We start from the raw sequence: 23,778 nt of genomic DNA, 5'->3' as shown, positions 1-23,778 counted from the left end.
GTTGCATTACAGTATTTTCTTTCTTTCTTTTCTTCTTTTTTGGTGCCAGGGATGGGAATTCAGTGGCACTTAGTTATTGAGCCATATCTCCAGCCCCCCTCCCTCCACCCTTTTTTTCCTTTTGAGACAGGGTTTTGTTAAATTGCTTAGGGCTCACAAATTGCTGAGGCTGATTTTGAATTTGTGATCCTACTGCCTCAATCTCAATATATCCATAGTATTACACTTACATTTCATAAAATAAATAAAAAAGTAAGTAAATGAAAATAAACTTTTCAATGAAAAATTTGAGATTTTCTGTATGTTTCAATAAAAAGAAAAATTGATGAACACTTTTGGAAAAACAAAAACAAAAATGATTCAACAATAAATGTAGCCGAATTCCACCTAAATTATACAGAAGGTAGATCACATAGGCAAACTAGCAAGCTAGTTTAAGGGCAAAGACATGTTAAAAATAAAAGGCTTAATTTTCTCTTGCAAATAAGAGGCTTTCTTCCACTTAAGAGTTTTTCTAGCATTTTCAAATGTATGGAAATCTTTTTATTCAGCTTCAAAATGCAGGAATATTTTTCCAAGGACTGGAGAGTCATCTCTTGGAAATGTAGTAGTTCACAATTAGTTTTCCTCAGTTTCCAGATAGAGATGGTCTAACTTCAGCTATCACCTGACCCCTAATTTTGACATCAACTTAATGTAGCCACATAAAAGACAAATTTCTTTGTCTTTGCAAGCTGTTTATAAGATTGCCTGCGATTAGTGTTTCCTGCTGGCTCAATGTTTATTCAAAAATAAAGCTGTTTCTCTTCATTGGAGGAGTTTTTTGTTTTTTTTCTTACATTTCTCCAATATTAACTGGAACATATTTTAAAGACATAAAACATCAGTACAATTTCCATCAACAGGAAGCCTCTATCCTTACTTGATCTCATAGGTTTTTTGCACAGCAAGTCATAAGGACAGCATTAGATGGCGAAGGTGGGAGAATCTGCCACAACAAAGTATACCACTTGGCATAGGGATTATTTTGAGAGGAAGGCAATTAAAGCAACAGGTACAAGAAGTGCTCTCTGGTGACTCCTTTCTGTCCTGGAAGGGTCAGGCCAGCATGGATAGGAAGTTGAGGCCACAGAGAACTCTTGAAGGTCTTGTTAATGTGATTCCTGATTATTTTAAAACTGTGATGCTTTAGTCTTCTTCCACAGTTTTGTTGCTTTTCCAAGATTAACCTTGTTACTTTCGATTCCTTATGACTTCGCTCTTGTCACATAAAACTTACATTAAAGAAACATGTATGCTTTTCTCCTGTTTCTTCTGTGTTTCTCAGACCTAGCTACTGAGCCCTTCCCTGGGTAGAAGCAGAATTTTACCACCCTTGCAATGGATGTTTGACAAGCTTGTTATCTTCTTTATTTCTAAGCTTTATAGCCAGAAGTGTTTGATTTTTCTACAAATACCTAGAATTATTTAAAAAAAGTGATGCTTTTCAGGCTTTTTTTCTAATATGGCAATTACCCAGATGAACTTAGTTTAAATCAAGGTATTTCCCTTGAATTCTCACATTCTTCACCCCTCCCTCAACAAATTCTATTCATTTATTATACTTTCCTTTGGCCAAAGTGATCCCAATCACATTCGTTCATGTTACAAATCTGGCAGCAAACTTCTTTACACTTACAAAATACATCCTGCACCTCTCACTACTGCATGTTTACTTATTAATTTTATTAAACTAGTAAAGTGGAAAACATTTAAGGCAGAACTGAATACTGAATAAAATCGATAGTTAACACAGCTTCTAAAAATTCTACCAAAAGCCAAGTATTTATTTTAGTTTTGAGGGGCCATTTCAGTGCCTATCATTGCTGGGTATCATTAACACATCTATTTCATAAATCATATTTATACTAGATTGAAAAGTGGGTTAAACACGTGGAATAGAAAAGGATGTGAATATTTATGCAATGTCCAAATGTCTAACACCCAGATATAGACATTTACGACTGCTTCCTTATCACATAAAACTACACTAAATAAACTTATGTTTTTCTCCTATTAATGCCTTCCCAGATAGTTTTCAGTAAAAAAATTAAAGCTGAACAATGGGGTAGACAAACCAAACTTTAGTTTTAACCTTAGATCCAGATACAATGTCCCTTTTAAGGGCTTTCATTTTGCAACATGGGGGAGTGGGTGGAAAAGGGGATAGTTCCACTTTGTTGTAAGGAAAAAACATGTATAACTCCGCTATTTGGTTAGTCTATAGCACACCTCAATCTCTTTGCTGACCACTAAGTTGAGCTGAACCGTGTTGTGTGCGATGGTGACTTGCAAAAGGATGGCAGAAGCTGGAGTCCTCCTAGTAAGGGCTAGGTAGCCTTGCATGCCTTCCGCAGCGCGGTCACCGACTTTTAGCGCGAGCAGCCCCTTAGCAGGCTTTTGGGAGCGGTTGCCTGCCGAGCCCTTAGCTGTATAGCTTCAATTGTGCAGCGCGACACCGCACCAAACGGTAACTTTTTCAGACATCTCTCCTTCAGCCAGTGTTCAGTTCCTTCTGAGAAGCAGTGAGTGGCTCTGAAAAGAGCCTTTGGTTTGGACCCGGTTCGTAGCAAGCCAATACAGGGCGTTACTTGCCCTTGGCCTTGTGGTGACTCTCGGTCTTCTTGGGCAGCAGCACCGCCTGGATGTTGGGCAGGACACCGCCCTGCGCGATGGTGACTTTGCCCAGCAGCTTGTTGAGCTCCTCGTCGTTGCGGATGGCCAGCTGCAGGTGGCGCGGGATGATGCGCGTCTTCTTGTTGTCGCGGGCCGCGTTGCCAGCCAGCTCCAGGATCTCGGCCGTCAGGTACTCCAGCACCGCCGCCAGGTAGACGGGCGCGCCGGCCCCGACCCGCTCGGCATAGTTGCCCTTGCGCAGAAGGCGGTGGACTCTGCCCACCGGGAACTGCAGGCCGGCGCGGGAGGAGCGCGTCTTGGCCTTGGCGCGAGCCTTGCCACCCTGCTTGCCGCGTCCAGACATAGCGTTAGTTCGTCGATCTCACCACAAACTACCGTAAACGAAAGCGCACTCGCTTCATCTTTTATAGTTATTAACAGGCAAGAAGAATTAGACTTGTCATTGGCCGAAATTGTAACTTCGTTCCAACCAATAGAAAAGCGACTTTGGAATTTACGCATTCTGATTGGATAAAGCTACCTTCTGACATTCACCCGAACAACCACCAATGAGAAACAGGCTTTAACTCCACCTTATTTGCGTATGAGGTTCTATTTAAAGCCGCACCGTGCCTCCAGCTTCGGTTTTGAAGCTTCTGCTCTTCGACCATGCCTGAGCCAGCGAAGTCCGCTCCCGCCCCGAAGAAGGGCTCCAAGAAGGCGGTGACCAAGGCGCAGAAGAAGGACGGCAAGAAGCGCAAGCGCAGCCGCAAGGAGAGCTACTCGGTGTACGTGTACAAGGTGCTCAAGCAGGTGCACCCGGACACCGGCATCTCGTCCAAGGCTATGGGCATCATGAACTCGTTCGTGAACGACATCTTCGAGCGCATCGCGGGCGAGGCCTCGCGCCTGGCGCACTACAACAAGCGCTCGACCATCACGTCCCGGGAGATCCAGACGGCGGTGCGCCTGCTGCTGCCCGGGGAGCTGGCCAAGCACGCCGTGTCCGAGGGCACCAAGGCGGTCACCAAGTACACCAGCGCCAAGTAACCGGGGAATTAGTTGCCAGTTCAAACCTAACGGCTCTTTTAAGAGCCACCCACATTCCTTAGAGAGCTGCTGCTTGTCTATCATTTTGGTCTACTACCGGGTCTGGCTAATCATGAGGTAAGTAAGCGGTTTAGTGTCTACGTTCTAACTGGACGTAAGTGCCACCGCTCTATGGTACAAGGGCGCCGCCTGGGTGGGGTGGGGTGGGGTGGGGTGGGGTGGGGTGGGGTGGGGTGGGGTGGGGTGGGGTGGGGTGGGGTGGGCCACTGCGGGCTTGCGCGGGATTTTTAAATCTCCCGGGCTAGCTAATGGCGCTTTTGCCTTTACATTCTGATTGGTTGCCGAGATCTGGGACCCGTGCGCGCGCGCAGCTCGCAGACTCGGCTAGTCAGTCTTGCTTTTTAGTTTGTAAGTTTCCTAAATTCTTTCAGGACGTCACGGAGTCTGGAAGGTCAATCCCAACGGATTATCTCTCCTTTAGTGCAGTCAGGAAAGCTGCAGAGGAAAAAAGAGGAAGCAGGTTTGCAGGTCTCATTTGACCCAATCACCCCCACATATCTTAAACCACGGTGTATATAAGCCTTGGGGAGTTTTCCTTGTGACTAGTTTTTGTTTTAAAAGTAGTAGCTAGTGTTTTATCTAAGCAAATAAATTCTGAATGATGCACAAAATAGTTTTGAAAACTACTCAATGATTAGGATGTCTTATTCTAAGCCATGATTTTGGAGGACTTTTCCTGATAACTACTGGATAAGCAAACCTATTTAGGTTACATTTCTTTCTGCACACTAGGCTACATTTACTTTCTGCACATGAGTGGAGTGGAAATTTTGAATTTTAATTTTAAAATGAGGGTTCCTGTGGAACTTGTTTCATGTGTTGTTGATGGTTTCCTTGGTTGTTGGCAAGTGCATCTGTGCCTGCTTATTGTAGAAACTACTGTACACGTGCCACTGGGAAACCAGAGGGGCATGTCTGTGCATCCCTGTTACCTGCACATTATCAGATCTATGTAACTCATCCCCACCATACACCTTCATCACTGAGGAGAGCCCACAACGCTGCATTCCTGCCCCCACAGTTTCCTATTCTAACAATCTCCCTTTCCATTCTTCTCTTTCCCTGTTTCCTAATTCAGAATAGTGGAACTGTCAGGTGCCTTTAGTATTTTGCCTATTAATACAGGAAATAAGTTATTTTTTATTGTATATGGAGTTAAGATTTGTAGATTAAAAGTTTCAATTACAAATTTATAGACATTAAGAATACTTTTAACTTTAATCTGAATAAAAATGAATTTACAGGATTCAATTTTTTTTCCTTTTTAGAAAACACCCCCCCCCCCCCCCACACACACACACCAAGCATTTGTCATAGAACAATCTAAAGGCAATGATAGAAACAATCTAAAAGCAATGACCTACGATCAGATCAATCTTCGTTATGGTTTGGATATGAGATGTTCTCCCCGGCCCCTCCCCAGAAACTCATTAGTGCAGGAATGTTCAGAGGTGAGATGAGTGGGTGGTGAGCTGTAACCCAATCCGACCACCCTAGCTTGCATGGACTGGGTGGCAACTAGGAGGGCAGGTATGGCTGGAAGGAGATGGGTCACTAGGGACATGTCCTGCCTCTCCCTTGTGACCAGGATATGCTGCCTCCTCTTGGGCCCAGAGCAAGGAAGTGGGCCATCCATGGACAGAGACCTCTGAAACCATGAGCCCAAATAAACTTTTCCTTTTGTAAGTTATTCTTGTTGGTCATTTTGGTCGCAGTAATGAAAAGCTAATTAATACAAGCTCTCAATTCCTTTTCGAAAGAGCAAAGATGGCTGCTTGGAGGTTTGGGTACATGTTATGGATTAGAGATATGTAAGAAGAGGAACCAGATACCACGTGTGGACTTGGGGGATCCACACTCAGACAAAATCATTGTAAAAAAATATCTGAGGCAAATAGAGATTTTTTTTTTAAAGGACTAGATATTGGGTAATGTTACAAATAATTTTTAAGTTTTCTTAAGTGAGATATTTTTTCTTCACATTCATGTCTCTGAGGTTGTTTATGAAAATATTCATGATTGAAATGACATTTGGGATTTCTTTACCCTGCCTCCCAGCCTGTGTGGGTTGGATAATGAAAGAACAAGGACAACAGGCTGGCAATTGAGGTGTATGTGTTCTGCACTTGGAAGTACAGTATTCTCTCTGCTTTTGCATAACTTGTACTTAAGTTTTTCCATAGCTCCCCAGGCTGAACCCCCTAAAAGTAATTTAAAAAAAAAAAATGTTGCCCAATCAATGAACATATTTCTGTTTTGGTTTACAATAGAGCCACACTGAAAGGAACCAAGCATGGGTGCAGAGAAATTCCAGCCAATGAACTAAGGGAACCACAGGAAGAGAACTGGAATCAGTTGTCAGCATGGGGAGAAGCTGGCCCACTGGCCTTGTCCATCCTGAAGTCGTAAAGGAACATGTCGCCATCTTGTGGCTCTTTAGGGTAATGCAGCTGAATGTTTTCATGGTTTCCATGTCGTTTCATGAGCTGCGGGTAATAAGGCATATATGAAGAGCACAGTTAATCACTTCCCCATCCACCTGACAAAGATGCCCTCCTTGGGCCCACTCTGGTCAAGCCCTTCTCGGCCCTTCTGACCAGCTCCCCCACCGGCCTTGGCCTGCAGACACTCATGGAATTCCTAGCGGCTCAAGGCTGCGTCCTAGGAACAGCCCCTGTTCCCTCTAGTGCCTGAGAAATCTCAACCGAGGCTGCCTTTGCTCTTTGTTCCAAGCAGCTTCTGAATTCAGGGCTCCTGGCCCTGGGTCTGTGGTGGGAGCCTAGGTAGGAAGTGCGAGGGCCAGTTAGCAAACAGATGGGCTTCCCTGGACTCACTGCCCATGCGCTGGCCATTCCTTTCCTCCTGTCAAAGGCCCCCAGGGCCTCCGCACCCGACAGAAGGGCCGGCTCCTTCCCTGGGGTAGTCAGTCACACCTGTTCACTGCATTCACTGCCCCTGCTGTGTTTGTCTTCGATATTCTGCGTTTATTCGTTTATTATTAGTTATTTATTAGTTTCCTGTGCTCCCATCTGAAACGTCCTTGTACAGAGACAAACGCAAATGCGGACTCTGTCCACCCTTTGATTCAGTTGGCCGGTGGCCTCGTGTTCCTCGCACCATTCTGCCCCTAGCTTTCCTGGTGCACTGGCCTGGAGCCCCTCCTGTGCGCTGGTGCTGGTGCGTGGCCTGGAGCCCAGCCTGGAGCCCCTCCTGAGAGCTGGAGCGGTGACCTGGAGCCCCTCCTGTGCACTGGTGCGTGGCCTGGAGCCCCTCCTGTGAGCTGGTGCACTGGCCTGGAGCCCCTCCTGTGCACTGGTGCGTGGCCTGGAGCCCCTCCTGAGAGCTGGAGCGGTGACCTGGAGCCCCTCCTGTGCGCTGGTGCGTGGCCTGGAGCCCCTCCTGTGAGCTGGTGCACTGGCCTGGAGCCCCTCCTGTGGCCTGGAGCCCAGCCTGGAGCCCCTCCTGTGGCCTGGAGCCCAGCCTGGAGCCCTTCCTGTGAGCTGGTGCACTGGCCTGGAGCCCCTCCTGTGAGCTGGTGCTGGTGAGTGGCCTGGAGCCCCTCCTGTGAGCTGGTACACTGGCCTGGAGCCCCTCCTGAGAGCTGGAGCGGTGGCCTGGAGCCCAGCCTGGAGCCCCTCCTGTGAGCTGGAGTGGTGGCCTGGAGCCCAGCCTGGAGCCCCTCCTGAGAGCTGGAGTGGTGGCCTGGAGCCCAGCCTGGAGCCCCTCCTGTGCGCTGGTGCACTGGCCTGGAGCCCCTCCTGTGGCCTGGAGCCCAGCCTGGAGCCCCTCCTGTGAGCTGGTGCACTGGCCTGGAGCCCCTCCTGTGCGCTGGTGCTGGTGAGTGGCCTGGAGCCCCTCCTGTGAGCTGGTGCACTGGCCTGGAGCCCCTCCTGTGCGCTGGTGCTGGTGAGTGACCTGGAGCCCCTCCTGTGAGCTGGAGCGGTGGCCTGGAGCCCAGCCTGGAGCCCCTCCTGTGAGCTGGCGCAGTGGCTGAAGCTCTCCTTGGCCTCCACTTGTGACCTGAGGAGGGAACCCCGCCTGACCGTCCTGGTGGCTCATCTTTGAGAAGGGCCTGGGTGGACGTCCCCTCTGCGCTGCCAGGGGGAGCAGCAGAGCCACTGTGGGGTTGTGGCTGGTCTTCACTTCTTGGGATGGGACCTCTTCTCTTTACGGAAGGCCCGGTCCTGAGGCCAGGAGCCCGTGCTGTCAGCTGACCTTCTTTGCCTGCTGCACTGCACTGCCCTCTCTGTGTTTCCTGACCCTACTCTTTTTTTTTTTTTTTTTTTTTTTTTGTCATAAAAATGTGTCAAGACCTGCATTCTGTGTTCTTTACCAATCCCTTGGCTTATTAGCTTCACCTTCCCACCTCCCCAGGGTGTGTAGGTCACCTTGTGTGGAACAGAGCCTTGGAACAGACCAATGGAGTCACAGTCCTTCCTTCTGCTGTTGCCCCTGAGAAAACTGGAAGAACTTCCTTCACGGGAAGATTCTGAAGATCAAAGGAGAACGCTCATCCCTGTGGCCCTTCTGTGAGTGTTTCTGGTGGCATTCAGAGTTTTCATTTCTGGAAAAGAAACGAACTTGTTTTGTGGCCGCTGAGATGTCTTCTTTTTCCTGAATGTCTCTCATTAATGATCATTGATAGCACAGTATCTGCTTTCTTTTATATGACAAATAAGGCAGTGACACATCTATCTCTTGAAGACAGGCCCTCTCCGCCCTGAAGCTTGAAGCCAGGACCTTGGGATTAGGAGAGAGTCACAGATCGGGGCGCTAAGTGGCAGGATGTGTTTCCGGTTTCCCTTCTCAGCCATCTGGATCTCTGTTTCTCCTGGAAAAGAAACACGTGCTTCTCAGGTCTTCTCCTCAACAAGGCCTCCACCGTTATCTGCACTCGGAAGGATGCCGCTCGGGTGGGCCAGGCTGTGAGCCACTCCTTGCTTTCCCAGGGTGGGGACACTGTGGTCTTCTGGGCAAGGACAGTTGTGCTTATCTTTGGCCTAGACTTGATTTTCCTTCTGATTGGTTTATGGTCATTCTTTGCTGTCCAAAGTCTCCCCTCTGGCCATGCTGCAGAGGGTCCCTAGTCCCCATGAGAAGAGGCACAGCGGCTGCCAGACTCCTCACTTTAACCCTGCAGCCAGGTGGCCTCAGACACTTCTCCTCAGTGTGCTTATTGGGGACCTTGCAGTGCTGACGGCCACTGCCTGGACAGGGCTTTCAGGGTGCTAACCTGAGTCCCTCATGTTGTTTTGTTACACCCAGTGTACTGTTTTTGCATAAATCTTGTCATCTTCACTTTAGAGATAAAGCTGAGAATTAAAGAACAATAACTTCTGTTTTTTTATGTTTCTTTTCTCAAATTAAAAGTTTTTGATTAAGTTTTTTATTGGTGCATTATAATCAGGCATGCTAGTAGGATTCATTGTTACATATTCTTAAACACACACAACATAAATTTGTCACAGTCATTCCCCAGTACCTCCCCTTTCCCCTCTCCCACTATCTACTTCCTTTTCATACAGTCTCCACCTTTTCCATTCTGAGTTTGACTTATTTTGCTTAACATAATGGTCTCCAATTCCACCCATTTTCCTGCAAATGACATAATTTATTTCTCTTTAAGGCTGAAAAAAAAATGCCATTTTGTGCATATATACACCTCCCCCCCTTTTTAAAAATCTATTCATCTGTTGATGGACACCTAAGCTGGTTCCATAGTTTGGATATTGTGAATTGTGCTGCTATAAACATGGATATGCATGTATCACTGCAGTATGATGATTTAAAATTTTCAAAATTTTCAGTTTAAGTACCGAGGAGTGGTACAGCTGGGTGGATATCCACACTGATATCCACTCTAATTTCCTTAGTGGTTGTACTGAGGGACAGTCCCACCAGCAGTGTCAGGGTACTTCTTCTCCATTTCCTCTCCAGCATTTATTATCATTTTTTTTTTTTTTTTTTTTGTGGTGCTGGGGATTGAACCCAGGGCTTTGTGCATGCGGGGCAAGCATTCTACCAACTGAGCTATACCTCCAGCTATTATTTGTTTTTCTGATGACTCCCTTTCTGACTAATGTGAGATGAAATCTCTGTGTCGTTTTGATTTGCGTTTTGATTGCTAATGATGTTGAAAGTTTTTTCACGTATTTGTTGTCCACTTATGTTTCTTCTTTGAAGAAGTGTCTGTTTAATTCATTTGCCCATTTAGTAATTGAATTATTTGATATTTTGCTGTGAAGTTTTTTGAGTTCTCTATATATTCCAGATATTCATCTGTCAGAGAGTAGCTAGCAAGATTCTCCCCACTCTATAGGTTCCCTCTTCACATTCTCAATTATTCCTTGCTGTGCAGAAAGTTTTTAATTTGATGCTGACCCATTTGTTAACTCTTGACATTCTTTCCTGAGCTTTAGAGGTCCTATTGAGAAAGTCCTTGCCTGGGCCCACTTGCTGGAGTGTTGACCCCACATTTTCCCTTTGGAGTTGCATAGTTTCTGGCCTAATTCTCAGGTCTTTGGCTCATTTTGAGTTGCTGTTTGTTCACGGTGAGATGAGGGCTACTGGACACTTTCTATCCTTGCATGCATTGATGGCCCCTGGACTTGGTTCCCTCGTTGGCTATTTCTACTGCAATGAAGGTAGGATTTCAGAGCCTCCTCAGTCAGCTGATTTAAGATTGTTTGGATTCATGCCCACTGGTGGGATGCCTGGATACAAGGTAGTCCGATGGCCAGTGTTATGGAACCGCACAGTGTTTTCCTAAGAGCTCTATTTACTTACTCTCTCACCTGCAGTCTGTAAGGCCCTTTCTCTCCACCTTGACCAACGTTGGTTGTCTCATCTTTTTGAGAACACCCACTCTACCTGGGGTGAGATGAGATCTTATTGTGGTTTAGATTTGCATCACCCTGGTGATTAGTGACCTTGAACAATCATGTGTTCTTCTGAGAAATTCATACATAAGCCTGGTGCCCATTTTTAAATCAGGGCATTTGTTTATCTTGGCTTGTTGTTTTGTTTTGTTTTTACAATTGAAGTTTTATTTTCCTATTGAATTTTGTCTTACATTTTTCTTTTGTTTGATTGTATATGTTTTTGTTCTGTAGTGTTTGGGATAGAAAACAGAGTTTTGCAAATGCTAGGAAATTACTCCATCAGTAAGATATACCCATAGCCCTTGCTATTGAATTTTTATGTTTTTTACATACAATCTGAATATTAAATTTTCGTGAAGCATATCTATTGCAAATATTTTCAACTATTCTGTAGGTTGTCTCTTCACCCTGTGCAACAATTCATGTCCATTCCAATGGCCTAGGACTTTCCTGTCTGTTTAGTTTACTTCTATCAGTTTTACCGTTTTGGGTCCTTTACGTCTTTGATCCATCTGGAATTGGTTTTAACTGGTGAGAGGCTCTAACTTCATTGTTCTTCAGTGGGTATGCACCTTTTCCAGCACTGCTTTATTGAAAAGGCTGTTTTTCTCCGGCCTCTTCTAGCACCTTTGTTGAAGATCATGTGGCTACAGACATGTGGGTTTCTCCAGGCTCCCCACGCTGTCGATCAAGTCTGAGTCTTTCTTATGCTAGCACCACGATGTCTTGCTTACCACACTTTTGTAGTGTGCTTTGGTTCTATAATACTATAATGCCACCCAATTATTCTTTTTGCTTAAGATTGTCTTGTTGACATTTTTAATTCTTTGTAGAATTTCCATGTACTTTTTCATAAGGGTCATGGCAAATGACATTCCTACTAATGTAGTAAGGACAAACGAGGCAAGGCACCAAAGACAGCAGGAAACAGTTTTATTTGGCTGCAGCCAGGTTCAGAGGGTACAGCCTTTGCTGTAACCAATCAATCCCCTGAACCCCGAATACAGGTAATTTCAGAGTTTTATACTCAGTGTGTAAGGGGAGGGGCTCAGAAGTTCACAGTCTGCAGAAGTTCACATAAATGCAGCTCTTTCTTTCACTGTTTTGGGCAAGTTAACCCTTCAAGGACAACACCTGAGAAGGGGAGAGCTTCTTCTCCCCTCTCTTTCCTCCCCCTACCAGCTGTCACCATGGAGCCCATTTGTAACTTATCTTAAAAATGTAGACATCTCTGTGAAGCCCAGCTCAAGGCCAGAGGCCTGGTTTGCCCATTTCTACAAAATACTGTACTGGATACAGTTGTGAAAAATTATTAAGGGGGTGCCCAGCACCTGGAGTGCTGGTATCTTCCTGGCCAGTGGCCAAGCTAAACACGGTGACATGAAAATAGGAAGTTTATCCATATTGAACTTTTTCTCAGAGACTCTTTGGCTGACAGTCCCCAAATCAGCCATGGTGAGAATTCCTGGAGAAGCCCAGTTAAGTCTTTTTCTGTGGAGAGAGGGGGTGCCACTTTGATTCCCCCCTTTAATGATGCTCCCGATGATTTAATCCTTTAAATTACAGAGCATCATTATCATCATCTTGACTTAAAGCCTTATATAATGCGAGAATTTTAGTTGCTGTCCTCCTTTCAAACAGCGGCTTCTATAGTGGACCCAATAGTTTTAATGCACAGTGGAGCCAAACGTGGAAGCAATCAACAGGTTAACAGCAGAATACCTACTATACCAATTAAGCTTTTAAATCCACCAAGAGTTGAGAACCAACCCCCTAAAAGTGTGTTAGGGTCCCAAACTTTAATGCCTCTCCATGTCTGAACGGGCACGTGTGCCAGTTTTCTTATGTTGTTGGCTATATCCTTGACTGCTTGTCCATTATAATCTATTTGGATGCAACAATCTGAGTTGTTGAACTTTCCACATATTCCTTCTTCTTCAGCCAGTGGGTAATCTAATGCCAAGTGGTTTTGATAGACGGCCGCTCGCATCTGGGTCTGTTGTGTAGCTATGAGGTCAAGACCTGTGACAGTCTGATTAGTATAGCTTGTAAGCAGATTATTCTGTTCAGCATGTAAATAGGAGTCCTATAACCCCAACTGTGTCTTGTGCCCAGGTAGCAGGACCATAAGTGGCAATAATTCTCTAGGGTGTCCATTCATCTTCACCCCAAGATTAGTGGCCTCCTAGATCAATCTCTTGCCCAATGGATCTCCTTTTTCTTGGCCTTAGATCCTCATACAAGGGGATTCCTAGGTCCTTTCCAGTAGCATTAGGCAGTAAGAAAAACCCTGGTCTAATAGTACCAATAGTACAAGTTCCTCTCCAATTTGTTGGGAGTTGGGTATAAGCCCTTTTCCCACAAATCCAAAATAGCCCATCAGGTGTTTTCCAGTTGGTGGGAGCTGGGTTGCTCCAGAATTTATGGATTTCAGGGATGCCCCGAAAGGAACTGATCTGGTTAGTGTCTGGGCACATACAGTTAAAAAAATGCTCTTGTCTTATGGGGCTTTTTGCATATTAGACCTCTAATTACTAGCCAGCCTGGGTTATCTGCCTAAAACCAAGTGGGTTTCTCTGGCCACCAGGTGGAGTTCCAAAACAATATTCTATTACATGGGGTTTCACCAACCCATCGTGTGTGATGGGGTCCAAATCTGCCAATACATTCTTCACCAAAGATTTCTGAAATGAGAACCCAGCCTTGGGGCCTTTCATTTATTTAGTTCCATTTGTTTTTTATTCCAAAGTAGTAGGGAGTAAGCATCTAGACCTATTCCTGTCCATGGCCATTCCTCATTCACAAGCCCCCCCCCCCCCCAGACCCAGCAATTTTTAACCCCAAGGTGTTTAGCAATTCCTCCTGATAGGTCCAGAAAGAGATTCTTCCCTAAGGGAGGAAGGTTGAGACTTGGGCTCAACTCTTCATACAGTTTAGCTTTAGGGTAAGGACTTAGAGTAGGTCTCAAGGCAGTTGGTTTTGAATCACTTTTTATAAAACTTTTCCAAGTTAGTGGCTGGAAGTCTAGTGGCCAACAATACCAAATTCCACCAGTAAAGGGGAAATTTCCTGGGCAAGTTACTTTTTCCTTAAATCGTGATTCGATCCAAGCCATGTAGATTCTTTTTCCTTCCCAGAGGCAAACCGTCATCCACCTATAGCATTCCTCTGGTGGGACAGGTCCTAAGTATATGTTTTTTACCACCTTTTGGTTTTAGTAGATTGGCTTGACCCATGGTTCACATGATCTCCACTATTGGGGTAGGAGTAGGGCAGAACTTCTTAAGATTACCAAAAGAACCCATACTAAGTGATAGACTAACATTTTGCTTAGCATAGGTTGGACAGCTTAAGTTAGCAAAGCCAAACTAATAACATCAAACCAATCTTAGAAACTTATATAAGCAAGATAATGAATATAAGTGAAATTTTGTTATTTAGAGCCCAGAGTGTTAACCATTACACTATAGGAATTCTCTTAGAGGTTGAAAGAGTCCTTTAGTTTTCATAGGAGGTTTATCTTTCACTATGACTAGATCAGCCAGTCCCTCCTGAAACAGGGCCGTAGACTCCTCAAGCTTCGGCCATGCGTAGACTAGTCAGCTTCCAGAGTGACTGGAGCAGGACTGCTGTCCTTCTGATCCTCTAGCTTCTCTGATGCTCCTTTTCTCCGGATGGTCGGCTTCCAGGGTGTCGTGGCATCTGGAGAGCCCTCCCAGTGTGCGGCTGCAGGCTTGAGTCTGGTGTAGTGAATCCAGGGGCCTGTTTCTGCAACCTTGACTGCAGTTGGGGTGGATAAAATCACAGTGAAAGGGCCCTTCCAAAGAGGTTTTAAAGGTTGAATATTCCATTCTTTGACCCAGACTGAATCTCCTGGCTTGAAGGAGTGTGCACCTGTGGTTAAAGTTACTGGCAACCTCTCTCTAACCCATTGGTTGAGAACCTGCAAAGTTTTCCCTAAGGCCTGAAGTTGCTGCCTTAGGGTTAATTCCCCGATCTCTCTTAAGTCTCCCTGTAGCCCCCTCATAAGAGGGGGAGGCCTTCCAAACACTATCTCATAAGGAGAGAATCCAGTCCTCCTAGTGGGAGTGGATCTAATCCTCAAAAGTACAATAGGGAGAAGTTCATCCCAGTGTAAGTGTGGTTCCCGACACAGCTCACCTAGTTGAGTCTTCAAAGTCCTCTTCATCTTTTCAGCTTTACCAGAACTCTGAGGCCTATAGGCGGTATGCAACTTCCATCTGATATTTAAATTTTTGGCCAGTAATTATATCACCACAAAAGCTGGCCTGTTGTCTGAGCCAATAGTTACTGGGATACCAAATCTGGGAATGATTTCCCGGAGGAGCACTCTGGCTACCTCTCTAGCCTTTTCAGAGTGGGGTTGAAAGGCTACTACCCAACCCGAGTATGAACACACAAACACCAGAAGATATTTATAGCCCCGTGAGCGTGGTAGTTCCGTGAAGTCTACTTCCAAATCCTCGAAAGGTGCTCCTCCTATACTTTGAATTCCTGGGAAAGTTTTGGCCCCTGGCGGGGATTGTTACATGCACACCTCACATTGTTCACAAATCTCCCACTTAATGCTTGTGAGCCGGGGGATATAGAAATATTGGCTCAGAACTGTCTCAAGTGCTGTACGTCCAATATGTGTTCCTCTATGGAACTGTCTGATAAAGGCTGGGGCTAGAATCTCAGGAATGGCTATGCGGCCATCAGAAAATTTCCACCATCCGCCAGGGAGATAACTTCCTTCTTCAGTCTTAAACCAATTACTTTCATGCAGGGAATATTTTGGCTCCCATTGTGTTAGTGGGTCTGGCAGGAGAGCAGCATTTAAATCCAAGGCTGGATTATCTTCTCGCTTGTAGGCAGCTCATCTGGCCTCTCTGTCAGCTCTCCAGTTGCCCTGAGCAACCACAGTATTTCCTTTTTGAAGACCCCGGCAATGCATTACCGCAACCCTTTTGGGAGCCCACACTGCATCTAAAAGTTTAAGAATTTCTTGCCCATATTTTGTGTCTTTTCCTCCTGAGTTAATAGCCCCTTTTCTTTATATAAGGCCCCATGAACGTGCAGGGTGGTGAGCGCATATTTTGAGTCTGTGTAAATATTTGCACAGGCTCCGGCTGCCAGCTGAAGTGCTCGAGTCTGTGCAATAAGCTCTGCCTTTTGCGCTGAAGTTCCCTGAGGCAGAGGTTCTGCCCAACAGTAGGGTCCAGAGTGACCACTGCATATCCAGCAAAATGAATCCCATCTTTAATAAAACTGCTTCCACCTGTGACGTACTCTGCATCAGCGTCCTCGAGGGCTGGTCTGCCAGGGCTGGTCTGCTGGAGAACCCTTCACCCATGACCTCAACCCATTTGTCGTCAGGTTTTCCAGGTCCAACGGGCAGCACAGCTGCTGGGTTTAGAGTTCTGACGACCTCAGCACGGACACGTGGGTTTTCACATAACATAGCCTGATATCTAACCGTTCTTTCATTAGTCAACCAATAGTGTCCTTTATATTCTAACAATGTCAAAATTGAATGAGGAACTCTGACAACCAGTTCTTGTTCCATGGCCAGTTTATCAGCTTCCAACACCAGAAGGGCTGTGGCTGCAAGGGCCCGTAAACAAGGTGGCCAGCCCTGGGCCACAGAGTCCAGCTGTTTTGACAAAGAGGCCCCTGGAGGTGCCATGTCCCCAGCATCTGACTCCAGACCGATCATGGACATAGAGAAAGAAAGGCTTCCTGAGGTCAGGGAGCCCTAACCCAGGTGCACTGGTGAGTGCTGGTCTAAAGTCCTCAAAGGCCTTTGTTGTGCTGGCCCCCACCTCAGAGGATCTCGTTCTCCCCTTTGTGGCTTCGTGGAGGGTTTCGCCATGACTGCTGGATATACGGCAGAATCCAGCAGCTCCCCCAAGTTCTCTAATTTGGCGGCGGTTTGGAGGGACTGGAATTGAGCAGATTGCCTGTTTTCCTTCAGAGCCCGGCTGTCGTTGCCCCGAGTCAGATAGAAACCAGGGTATCTGACCTTTTCCTGACAGATTTGGGCCTTCTTCTTTAAACTTTGTGACCAGCCTCATACAGGAGAGTGGGAAGGACTCGTGTCCCCTTCGTGCAGCCCTCTGTGGTGGCTCCAGCATCAGATCATGTACACATGGGGGCGGTGCGCACCCTCACTGCCTGGCAGGAAAGGCTTTCCAGTCAGAGGCCAGCGCTGCCCAAAGACAGTGGGTGAGTTTTTCAAACCTTGTGGTGATCTAGTCCAGGCCCATTGGCCTTTGTCCCCATTGAAAGGCAAACAGCTGCTGACTCTGTGGAGCCAGTCGAATGCAAAAGAAGGCATCTTGAAGGTCCAGACAAGTGAAATATGCTGCTTCAGCCGGGAGCAGACTTAAGAGTGGACATGGATTGGGGACCACAGGATGTAAAGTGACTGTGGCTTGGACTGACGACACGTAAATCTTGGAATGGTCTGCAGTCATCAGATCCTGGATTTTGAATAGGCAAAAGAGGTGTATTCCGTGGTGATTGGCACGGCCTGAGAAGCCCATGTTGTAAAAGTCTGTCCAAATGTTTTGGATCCCAAGTTGTGCCTTATGAGGAACATGATATTGCCTCAGGCGGATTGGCATAACTCCCGGTTTTAATTCCACTCTTACTGGGGCAATATTTTGGGCTAGTCCAGGTGGATTGTCCTCTTCCCCTGCTCCTGGCACTTGGAAAGGAAGCTCTGGCTCCTGTCGTGGTGATCTACTAGGCTGAAGAGACGCCATCCCTCTTCCTGGGGAATGGTGAGGGTTAGGATTTTGCCTCAGGGTTTCCCAATGATAAAGCTGCCTGACCTCTTGCATCAAAAGTTATTTGGGCCCAGAGTGTTCCTAGCAAGTCTCGACCCGTCAATGGTACTGGGCAATCTGGCATATACAGAAACTCATGAGTCACTTCATGACCTGCCAATTTGCCTCGCTGAGGCAACAGGAAAGGCTGACGAGCTTTGTTGCCTGTGGCCCCAATAATTGTAGTCTGTTTCTTTGAAAGCAGTCCCACTGGCCTGGTCACCACTGAGTGGTAAGCCCCAGTGTCCACCATAAAGTCCATGGGTTGGCCCCCTACAAACATTTGGACCATAGGCTCCTGGGGCCCAATGGGATGGAGCCCGGTCGGTCCTAGTCCTCATCCTAACTTTCCATGGCTGCCAGTCCCACAAGATCCTTTTCTGGGGTATCAGGTGGGTGTTCGTGGCATTGAGCATCATGGGGGACCCTTTGTGGGGCTGGTATCGTCCTCTAATGACTTCACCTCTCTTGTCCTGGTTCCTTACTCCTGTAGCAGCAGCCCAATTGCCGTTCTTCCTCCTGGGGCGTTCAGTCTTCCAGGGGCCTCTGGATGGCTGCAGCTGCACTGGTTTGGTCTCAGCTTAATCCCAGGATGATGGTCCCTCCAGCCAGACTTTTCTTGGGCTCTGCCTTGGACCCCGATTTTGAATGTTGTTTTGGCTTTGTTCTGGCAAGACCCCCCTTTGAGTGACTCCTGAATTCACAATAAAGGCAGCCGCAAGTAAATCCATTTTCTTTTTCATCCTTCTGTCTGCTTCTCGTTGGGCCTCTTGGTCTCGATTGATGATGAACACTGTGGTGGCGACCTCAATCAGTTCATTGGCACACTTTCCAGCAAAACCCTCTAGTTTTTGTAACTTTCGGCGAATGTCACCCTGAGCTTGTCCCACAAAGGCAGCGTTGATCATCCGCTGATTGTCTGGTGCCTCAGGATCAAAGGGAGTAAAGAGTCAAAGGCCTCACACAGTCGTTCGCAGCGTTGACTGGGGCTTTCGTCTGGTTTCGGGATCACTTCGGATATCGTATTCATATTCAGGGCTTTCCTTCCTCCTTCCTTTAGGCCTCCTATGAAAGCCTCCCGATATCTCCTTATCTTTCGGAGGTCCTCCTCATTGTTGGGGTCCCATCCGGGGTCCGTGTCCGGGAGCTGGGCCTGGGCATAGGCTTGGATATTGCCTTGTGCATCTGGAGCCTGTTCCTCTAGCCATTTTAAGGCTGCTTGGGTTGCCCGTCTACGTTCCTCTGTATTAAATAGAGTCAGAAGGAGCTGGCGGCAGGCCACCCAGGTAGGCTGGTGAGTTTGTGTAATGGATTGTATCAAATCAGTCATGGCCTGAGGCTTTTCTGTATAGGAGGGAGTAGATTTTTCCAATTTAAAAGGTCCGTGGAGGTGAAAGGCTGATACATATAAGTGCATAGTCCCCCTGGAATATTTCCTTCCTGGTCAACACAGGCTGGTCCTCTAGCTTCGTAAAGGCATCTGAGCACTCTCCTTGAGTAATGGCTCTAGTCTTAGGACGGGCTCCCTTCTGGCCTCAGGAGGTGGAAGACGAGACTAGGTTCAGGGGAAGCTCCCGGCTCTGAGGACGAATGGAGGAAGGAGCAGCGGGTGCTGGAGAACTCTTGTCTGTACCTCTGAGGATGAGGGGCTGTGGGTGCAGGCTCTTGTCCCAGTGGTCTCGGTCAGGTTGGGTAGAGTGGTGCTTACGGTGGTGGGGTCTCTGCTGGCTCATGGGCAACACTGGTTTCTCCTCTGGCTTTTTTCTGTCAGGTTCCTTCTGTCTATTTGCCTTCCGTTGTGTCTTCGAGGCTGCAGTGCTTCGTGCTGACATCAGCTTGGACTGTCCATCTAGACAGGCTCTCAACCAAGGGGGCTGCTTCGGTACTATTTGTTGCCAGCAATCAATATAAGGGAACTGGTCTGGGTGCCCAGGAGAACCAACAACTATTCAAAGGACCTCAGCAATAACTCTGTCATCTCAAGATCCTCCTGGTGGCCAGCCCACACCTCAGGTGGGCCATTCTGCTTCACAGAGAGAACGCAACTTTTGTGGAGTGAGTTTCACCCCATAATTTCCCTTAAAGCCCTTTTTAAATTTTTTTAACATACATTCCAAGGGGTTCAAGGAACTCTGTTTACTTTGTGTGCCTCCCATGTTCCACCCTGAGTCGGTGTCGCTCCCCTCGCGGGGACTTAGGGCCCTCTTATCCTTGCGGGTCGGTATGAACCCCGACCTGGAGCTTTCACCTGGACGTTGGTTGGTGAAATTCTGCCATAGACTCTATGAGGTGCCATGGAACCACAGATCAGGACTCGGCACTCGCTTCGGCCCTCGGGTTGGGTCGGAACCCTTCCCTTTGTCCGTCTCATGCACACACTTTCACACACTTTCCCACAGACATGGCCAGGACAGAATTTCTATACTGCCCAAGTTCCAACAACTCCAAACCAAACAGAAAAGGGAGTCACGGTGTCCCCTCTGCTCGCTGACCCCAAACAGAGGCTCCTCGGGCGACTCCCCGGGTCCGTTTCAGCTCCAACCTCATTGGAGGGTACTTGGGACCCAACAGAGGGTGATCAAGCCTCTCTTCCACCCGCTTAGGCCTCGAAGGGGAAGTCAGGTGGGCTGCAAACCAAATGGACCCGGGTCCTACCTGTTCACATGGGCGCTGCTCCAAAACCCTAATTCTGGTTCCTGCTGCCTGTGGGTTCCGTTGTGCTCCGGGGTGGCAGCCCCAGGGCGCTGGGTGAGTGGATCCTCCTTCAGGCCAAGAGTGGCCTGGGCCCCGCCAAGGGGACTGCAGTCCCCCATCGGCCCAGGGAAGCCGGTCCCCAGAGACAAGAGAGGCAGAATAGCCTTCCTTACTTCCTGTGTCCCTTCGTGGTCGCCAAAAATGTTGTAGGGACAAACGAGGCAGGGCACCGAAGACAGCAGGAAACAGTTTTATTTGGCTGCAGCCAGGTTCAGAGGGCACAGCTTTTGCTATAACCAATCAATCCCCTGAACCCCGAGTTCAGGGAGTTTCAGAGTTTTATACCCAGCATGTAAGGGGAGGGGCTCAGAAGTTCATAGTCAGCTAAAGTTCACATAAAGGCAGCTTTTTCTCTCACTGTTCTGGGCAAGTTAACCCTTCAAGGACAACACCTGAGAAGGGGGGGAGCTTCTTCTCCCCTCTCTCTCCTCCCCCTGCCAGCTGTTACCAAGGAGCCCAATTGTAACTCATCTTAAAAATGTAGACATCCCTGTGAAGCCCAGCTCAAGGCCAGAGGCCTCATTAGCACATTTCTACAAACTATGATACTGGATACGTTTGTGAAAAATTATTAAGGGGGTGCCCAGCACCTGGAGTGCTGGTATCTTCCTGGCCAGTGGCCAAGCTAAACAGGGCAACAGGAAAATAGGAAGTTTATCCATTTTGAACTTTTTCTCAGAGACTCTTTGGCTGACGGTCCCCAAATCAGCCATGGTGAGAATTCCTGGAGAAGCCCAGTTAAGACTTTTTCTGTGGAGAGAGGGGGTGCCACTTCACTAAAAGCATAAAAAAATAACCAAAATGCCATATTTTTATATCAAAGATCATTTTCTCCACTCCCACCTGCACTGATACTTTTTATGCATTGTCCACTAGAGAGCGGACAACCTCACAGGCATGAGGAGGCATCTTGTGGTGGTTTTGACTTACATTTCCCAGGTCATCAGTGATGTTGGGCACCTGCTCACATACCTGCTGGACATTTCATGTCCTTCTTAGAAAATTGACTTTTCAGACCCCTCACCCATTCTTCAGTGGGTGTTTGTGGTGTGAGTTTACAGGAAGAAAAGATCCACACCCTCGGGAAAGGCGCCCTCGGAGTCATCTAATCTGCTTTGAGAAGAGCATCGCATGCTTTGGGAAAGCGCTTCCAAATGAGGTTTTGGAGGTGGTGACCTCTGTCTTGCCCCTCTCCTGGCTCTTCTGGCGGGCTTGCTGTGATGGACCCAGCCACTCTGCTGAGACTGTCCTGCAGAGTGTGGAGGACAGGAGTGGAGAGTGGCCCCCAAACGGCAGGCGCCCCCACCAGGGCCTCTCACGTCCCGAGGAGGTCAGGGACTACTCTGACCTTGGTGTTGCTGGACCCAGGCTTGGTTGCAGTGTCCTGAGGGACATTGAGCAGAGGACCTGGCTAAGTCACTCTGCGCCTAGACTCCTGACCTCAGAAATGAGAAGATGATAAATGTATTAAGCTCCAGGGCGCCTTCCTCCAGGGAGAGATAATGAAGACAAGTGATAAATAAGTCGCAGGGTATTCACTTTGTGGCATTCCACACAAAATCTCAATAGAGGGGTGACATCGACACAGAGAAATGAAACTTATGGAATATTAGGAAAAAGTAGAAAATATATATGATTTTACTTATATAATGCTCAGGTATAAGTAAGGATTAACATTTAAGAATAAATTGGTGCTAAAATAATAAGAAAATGCAAAGTAGTAATGGAAGCCAAAGTCCATCAGTGGTTGCTGTTGTGGGGAAGGGACAATGACTCTCCGGGAGTCCTCTTAGCCAGGGACAGACACCACTGCCTAGCCTTTGCCAGGGCTGCACATGTGCTTGCTATGTGATTAAGTTGGCACAACGTTTATGGACTTGTGCATGCAGGGTAAGTGTCCAAGAGAAAAAGTTTAAAGATTTAAAAAATGCTATTTTGTAAATTGGAATTTCAAAACTGAAAAGATGGAGTTCTGAGATAATTTCATGGATATTTTATAGTAATATAAACTTCAGTGTATTTTTAAAGTTTCTATGATTGAATTATTTTAAAAATTAATTGAGAACTAACAGGAAAAATATTTGCAGTCAGTCTGACAGGCTTATAGCAAACAAAAATTCTTAGAAAATGGAACTTGAAAGATTCTAGCCATGCTACCCATGAAGTGGGCTGGAGATACATTTGAATATGCCGTGTCTGCTTCACTTCATCTAGGTATGAAGTGTATAGATCACCACTGTTCCAGTCTGGCCAGGGTCTCTGGGGGAACTGGGTCCCTTCTGTCCAGACAGAGGTACTGCAAAGAGGAAGGACAGAACCTGGCTTCTTATCAGCCACAGCCAGAGATGAGCAGGGCCTTTGATCTACTTCTACAACAATCCCTTAAACCATCAATTCTCCTAAGAGACTAGACATTTCAGAAACAGGAGCCTGGTAAACTGGATTATCGCACATCAGCTCCTTTGGCCTATAATGCAGCTATTAAGATGAAAACAAGAGTTTAAAAGGAAGTGTTTAGGACAGACCCTCAATCAGGTGAACTTCTATCTCTGCACAGTTACCAAGGCATGTGAAGAACCTTGGGGGTCTGCAAGAGTAAAGTTTTTGGATTTATGCTCGTCCAGGAAAACCCTGACCATCTCCTTCTGGGCCACACATTTCTTCAGATCTTGAGAATCTAATTGGATTTCTGCCTTTGTGTCTGAGGACTTTTTCTTTCTGCTGAATTTTACTGTTCACATTAGCAATTTGTAAAACTGGTGGGAATGGGCTTCTCTCCAGCTGAAGGTGGTGAGGTGTTAACCCTCCTTCCCTTGCCAGGAGAACTTAGGGAGTCCTGAGAAACTTGGCCAGAACTGAGCCACAACCCCACTTTCTAGAGTACCGAAAAGGCACCGACGAGGGTGGGATTCGAACCCACGCGTGCAGAGCACAATGGATTAGCAGTCCATCGCCTTAACCACTCGGCCACCTCGTCACAGGGCAGTGATGCTGCTTCCCCCCCCACCAGCTTAGGCAGGTGCTCGACAGACTGCACGGAGGACCGGGCCAGCGTCCGCAGCACCGGCCACAGCCCGGCGGGAGGCGCCATGGCTCCGCGCGCCAAGGCGCCTGCTGTGCTGGGCGCCTCCCGATGCAGTGTAGGGAGACACCTGTGCGCCGCAGGGAGCCAGGCCCGGCCCTGGGTCGCCCTCTGCGCCTGGGAGCCCGGTCTCAGCAGGGCGGCTGGTCACTCCGTGCGGCTGAGGCTGGGCTGCGACAGGGAGGAAGCTAGGGGAACCACCTCCACTCCTGGCTCCGCGTCACCATCGTCATTTATGGTCCGTCCCCCTACTTGGGCGGTTTTCTATTCTGTGCGACATGTGAGCCTAGTGAGATCCAGAGACAGTGAGTCAGACTGAAAGGGGGACCGGCAGCAGAGGCCACCCTGTGTGATGTGGGGCTCTGCTCTTGGGTTCAAATCTTGATGCTGCTATCTATTGTGTGTGTCCTGAGCAAGGATGATCAAAACCCAATCTCCAGCCAACCCCCCAAACCGCTTCTAA

General features: G+C 47.4%; 2 protein-coding genes and 1 non-coding gene across 3 annotated transcripts; 1 reads left to right on the top strand and 2 right to left on the bottom strand.

The window, feature by feature from the left end:
- Positions 1 to 2,590: 2,590 nt before the first annotated feature.
- Positions 2,591 to 3,019, bottom strand: LOC143401006 (histone H2A type 1). Its single transcript, XM_076857981.1, has one exon. It carries the CDS (start codon positions 3,017 to 3,019, stop codon positions 2,627 to 2,629), a length of 393 nt encoding a protein of 130 aa, XP_076714096.1. The 3' UTR covers positions 2,591 to 2,626.
- A 305-nt stretch (positions 3,020 to 3,324) lies between these two features.
- On the top strand, positions 3,325 to 3,705 carry LOC143401005 (histone H2B type 1-K). The gene has a single exon (XM_076857980.2). The coding sequence runs from the start codon at positions 3,325 to 3,327 to the stop codon at positions 3,703 to 3,705; it is 381 nt and encodes a 126-aa protein (XP_076714095.1).
- Positions 3,706 to 23,128: 19,423 nt separating this feature from the next.
- Trnas-gcu (transfer RNA serine (anticodon GCU)) lies at positions 23,129 to 23,210 on the bottom strand. Its single transcript has one exon. It is a non-coding gene; the product is annotated as a tRNA-Ser (tRNA).
- Positions 23,211 to 23,778: the final 568 nt, after the last annotated feature.

This window comes from Callospermophilus lateralis, chromosome 6 (assembly GCF_048772815.1).
Source record: "Callospermophilus lateralis isolate mCalLat2 chromosome 6, mCalLat2.hap1, whole genome shotgun sequence".
In the NCBI taxonomy this organism is placed as follows: domain Eukaryota; kingdom Metazoa; phylum Chordata; class Mammalia; order Rodentia; family Sciuridae; genus Callospermophilus; species Callospermophilus lateralis.
Note: the sequence above shows the minus strand (reverse complement) of the source record. Positions and strands in the feature narration are given on the sequence as shown.

Excerpts from the sequence above, each read along its gene's own strand:
- LOC143401006 (XM_076857981.1), bottom strand. The coding sequence starts at position 3,019 with ATGTCTGGACGCGGCAAGCAGGGTGGCAAGGCTCGCGCCAAGGCCAAG.
- LOC143401005 (XM_076857980.2), top strand. The coding sequence starts at position 3,325 with ATGCCTGAGCCAGCGAAGTCCGCTCCCGCCCCGAAGAAGGGCTCCAAG.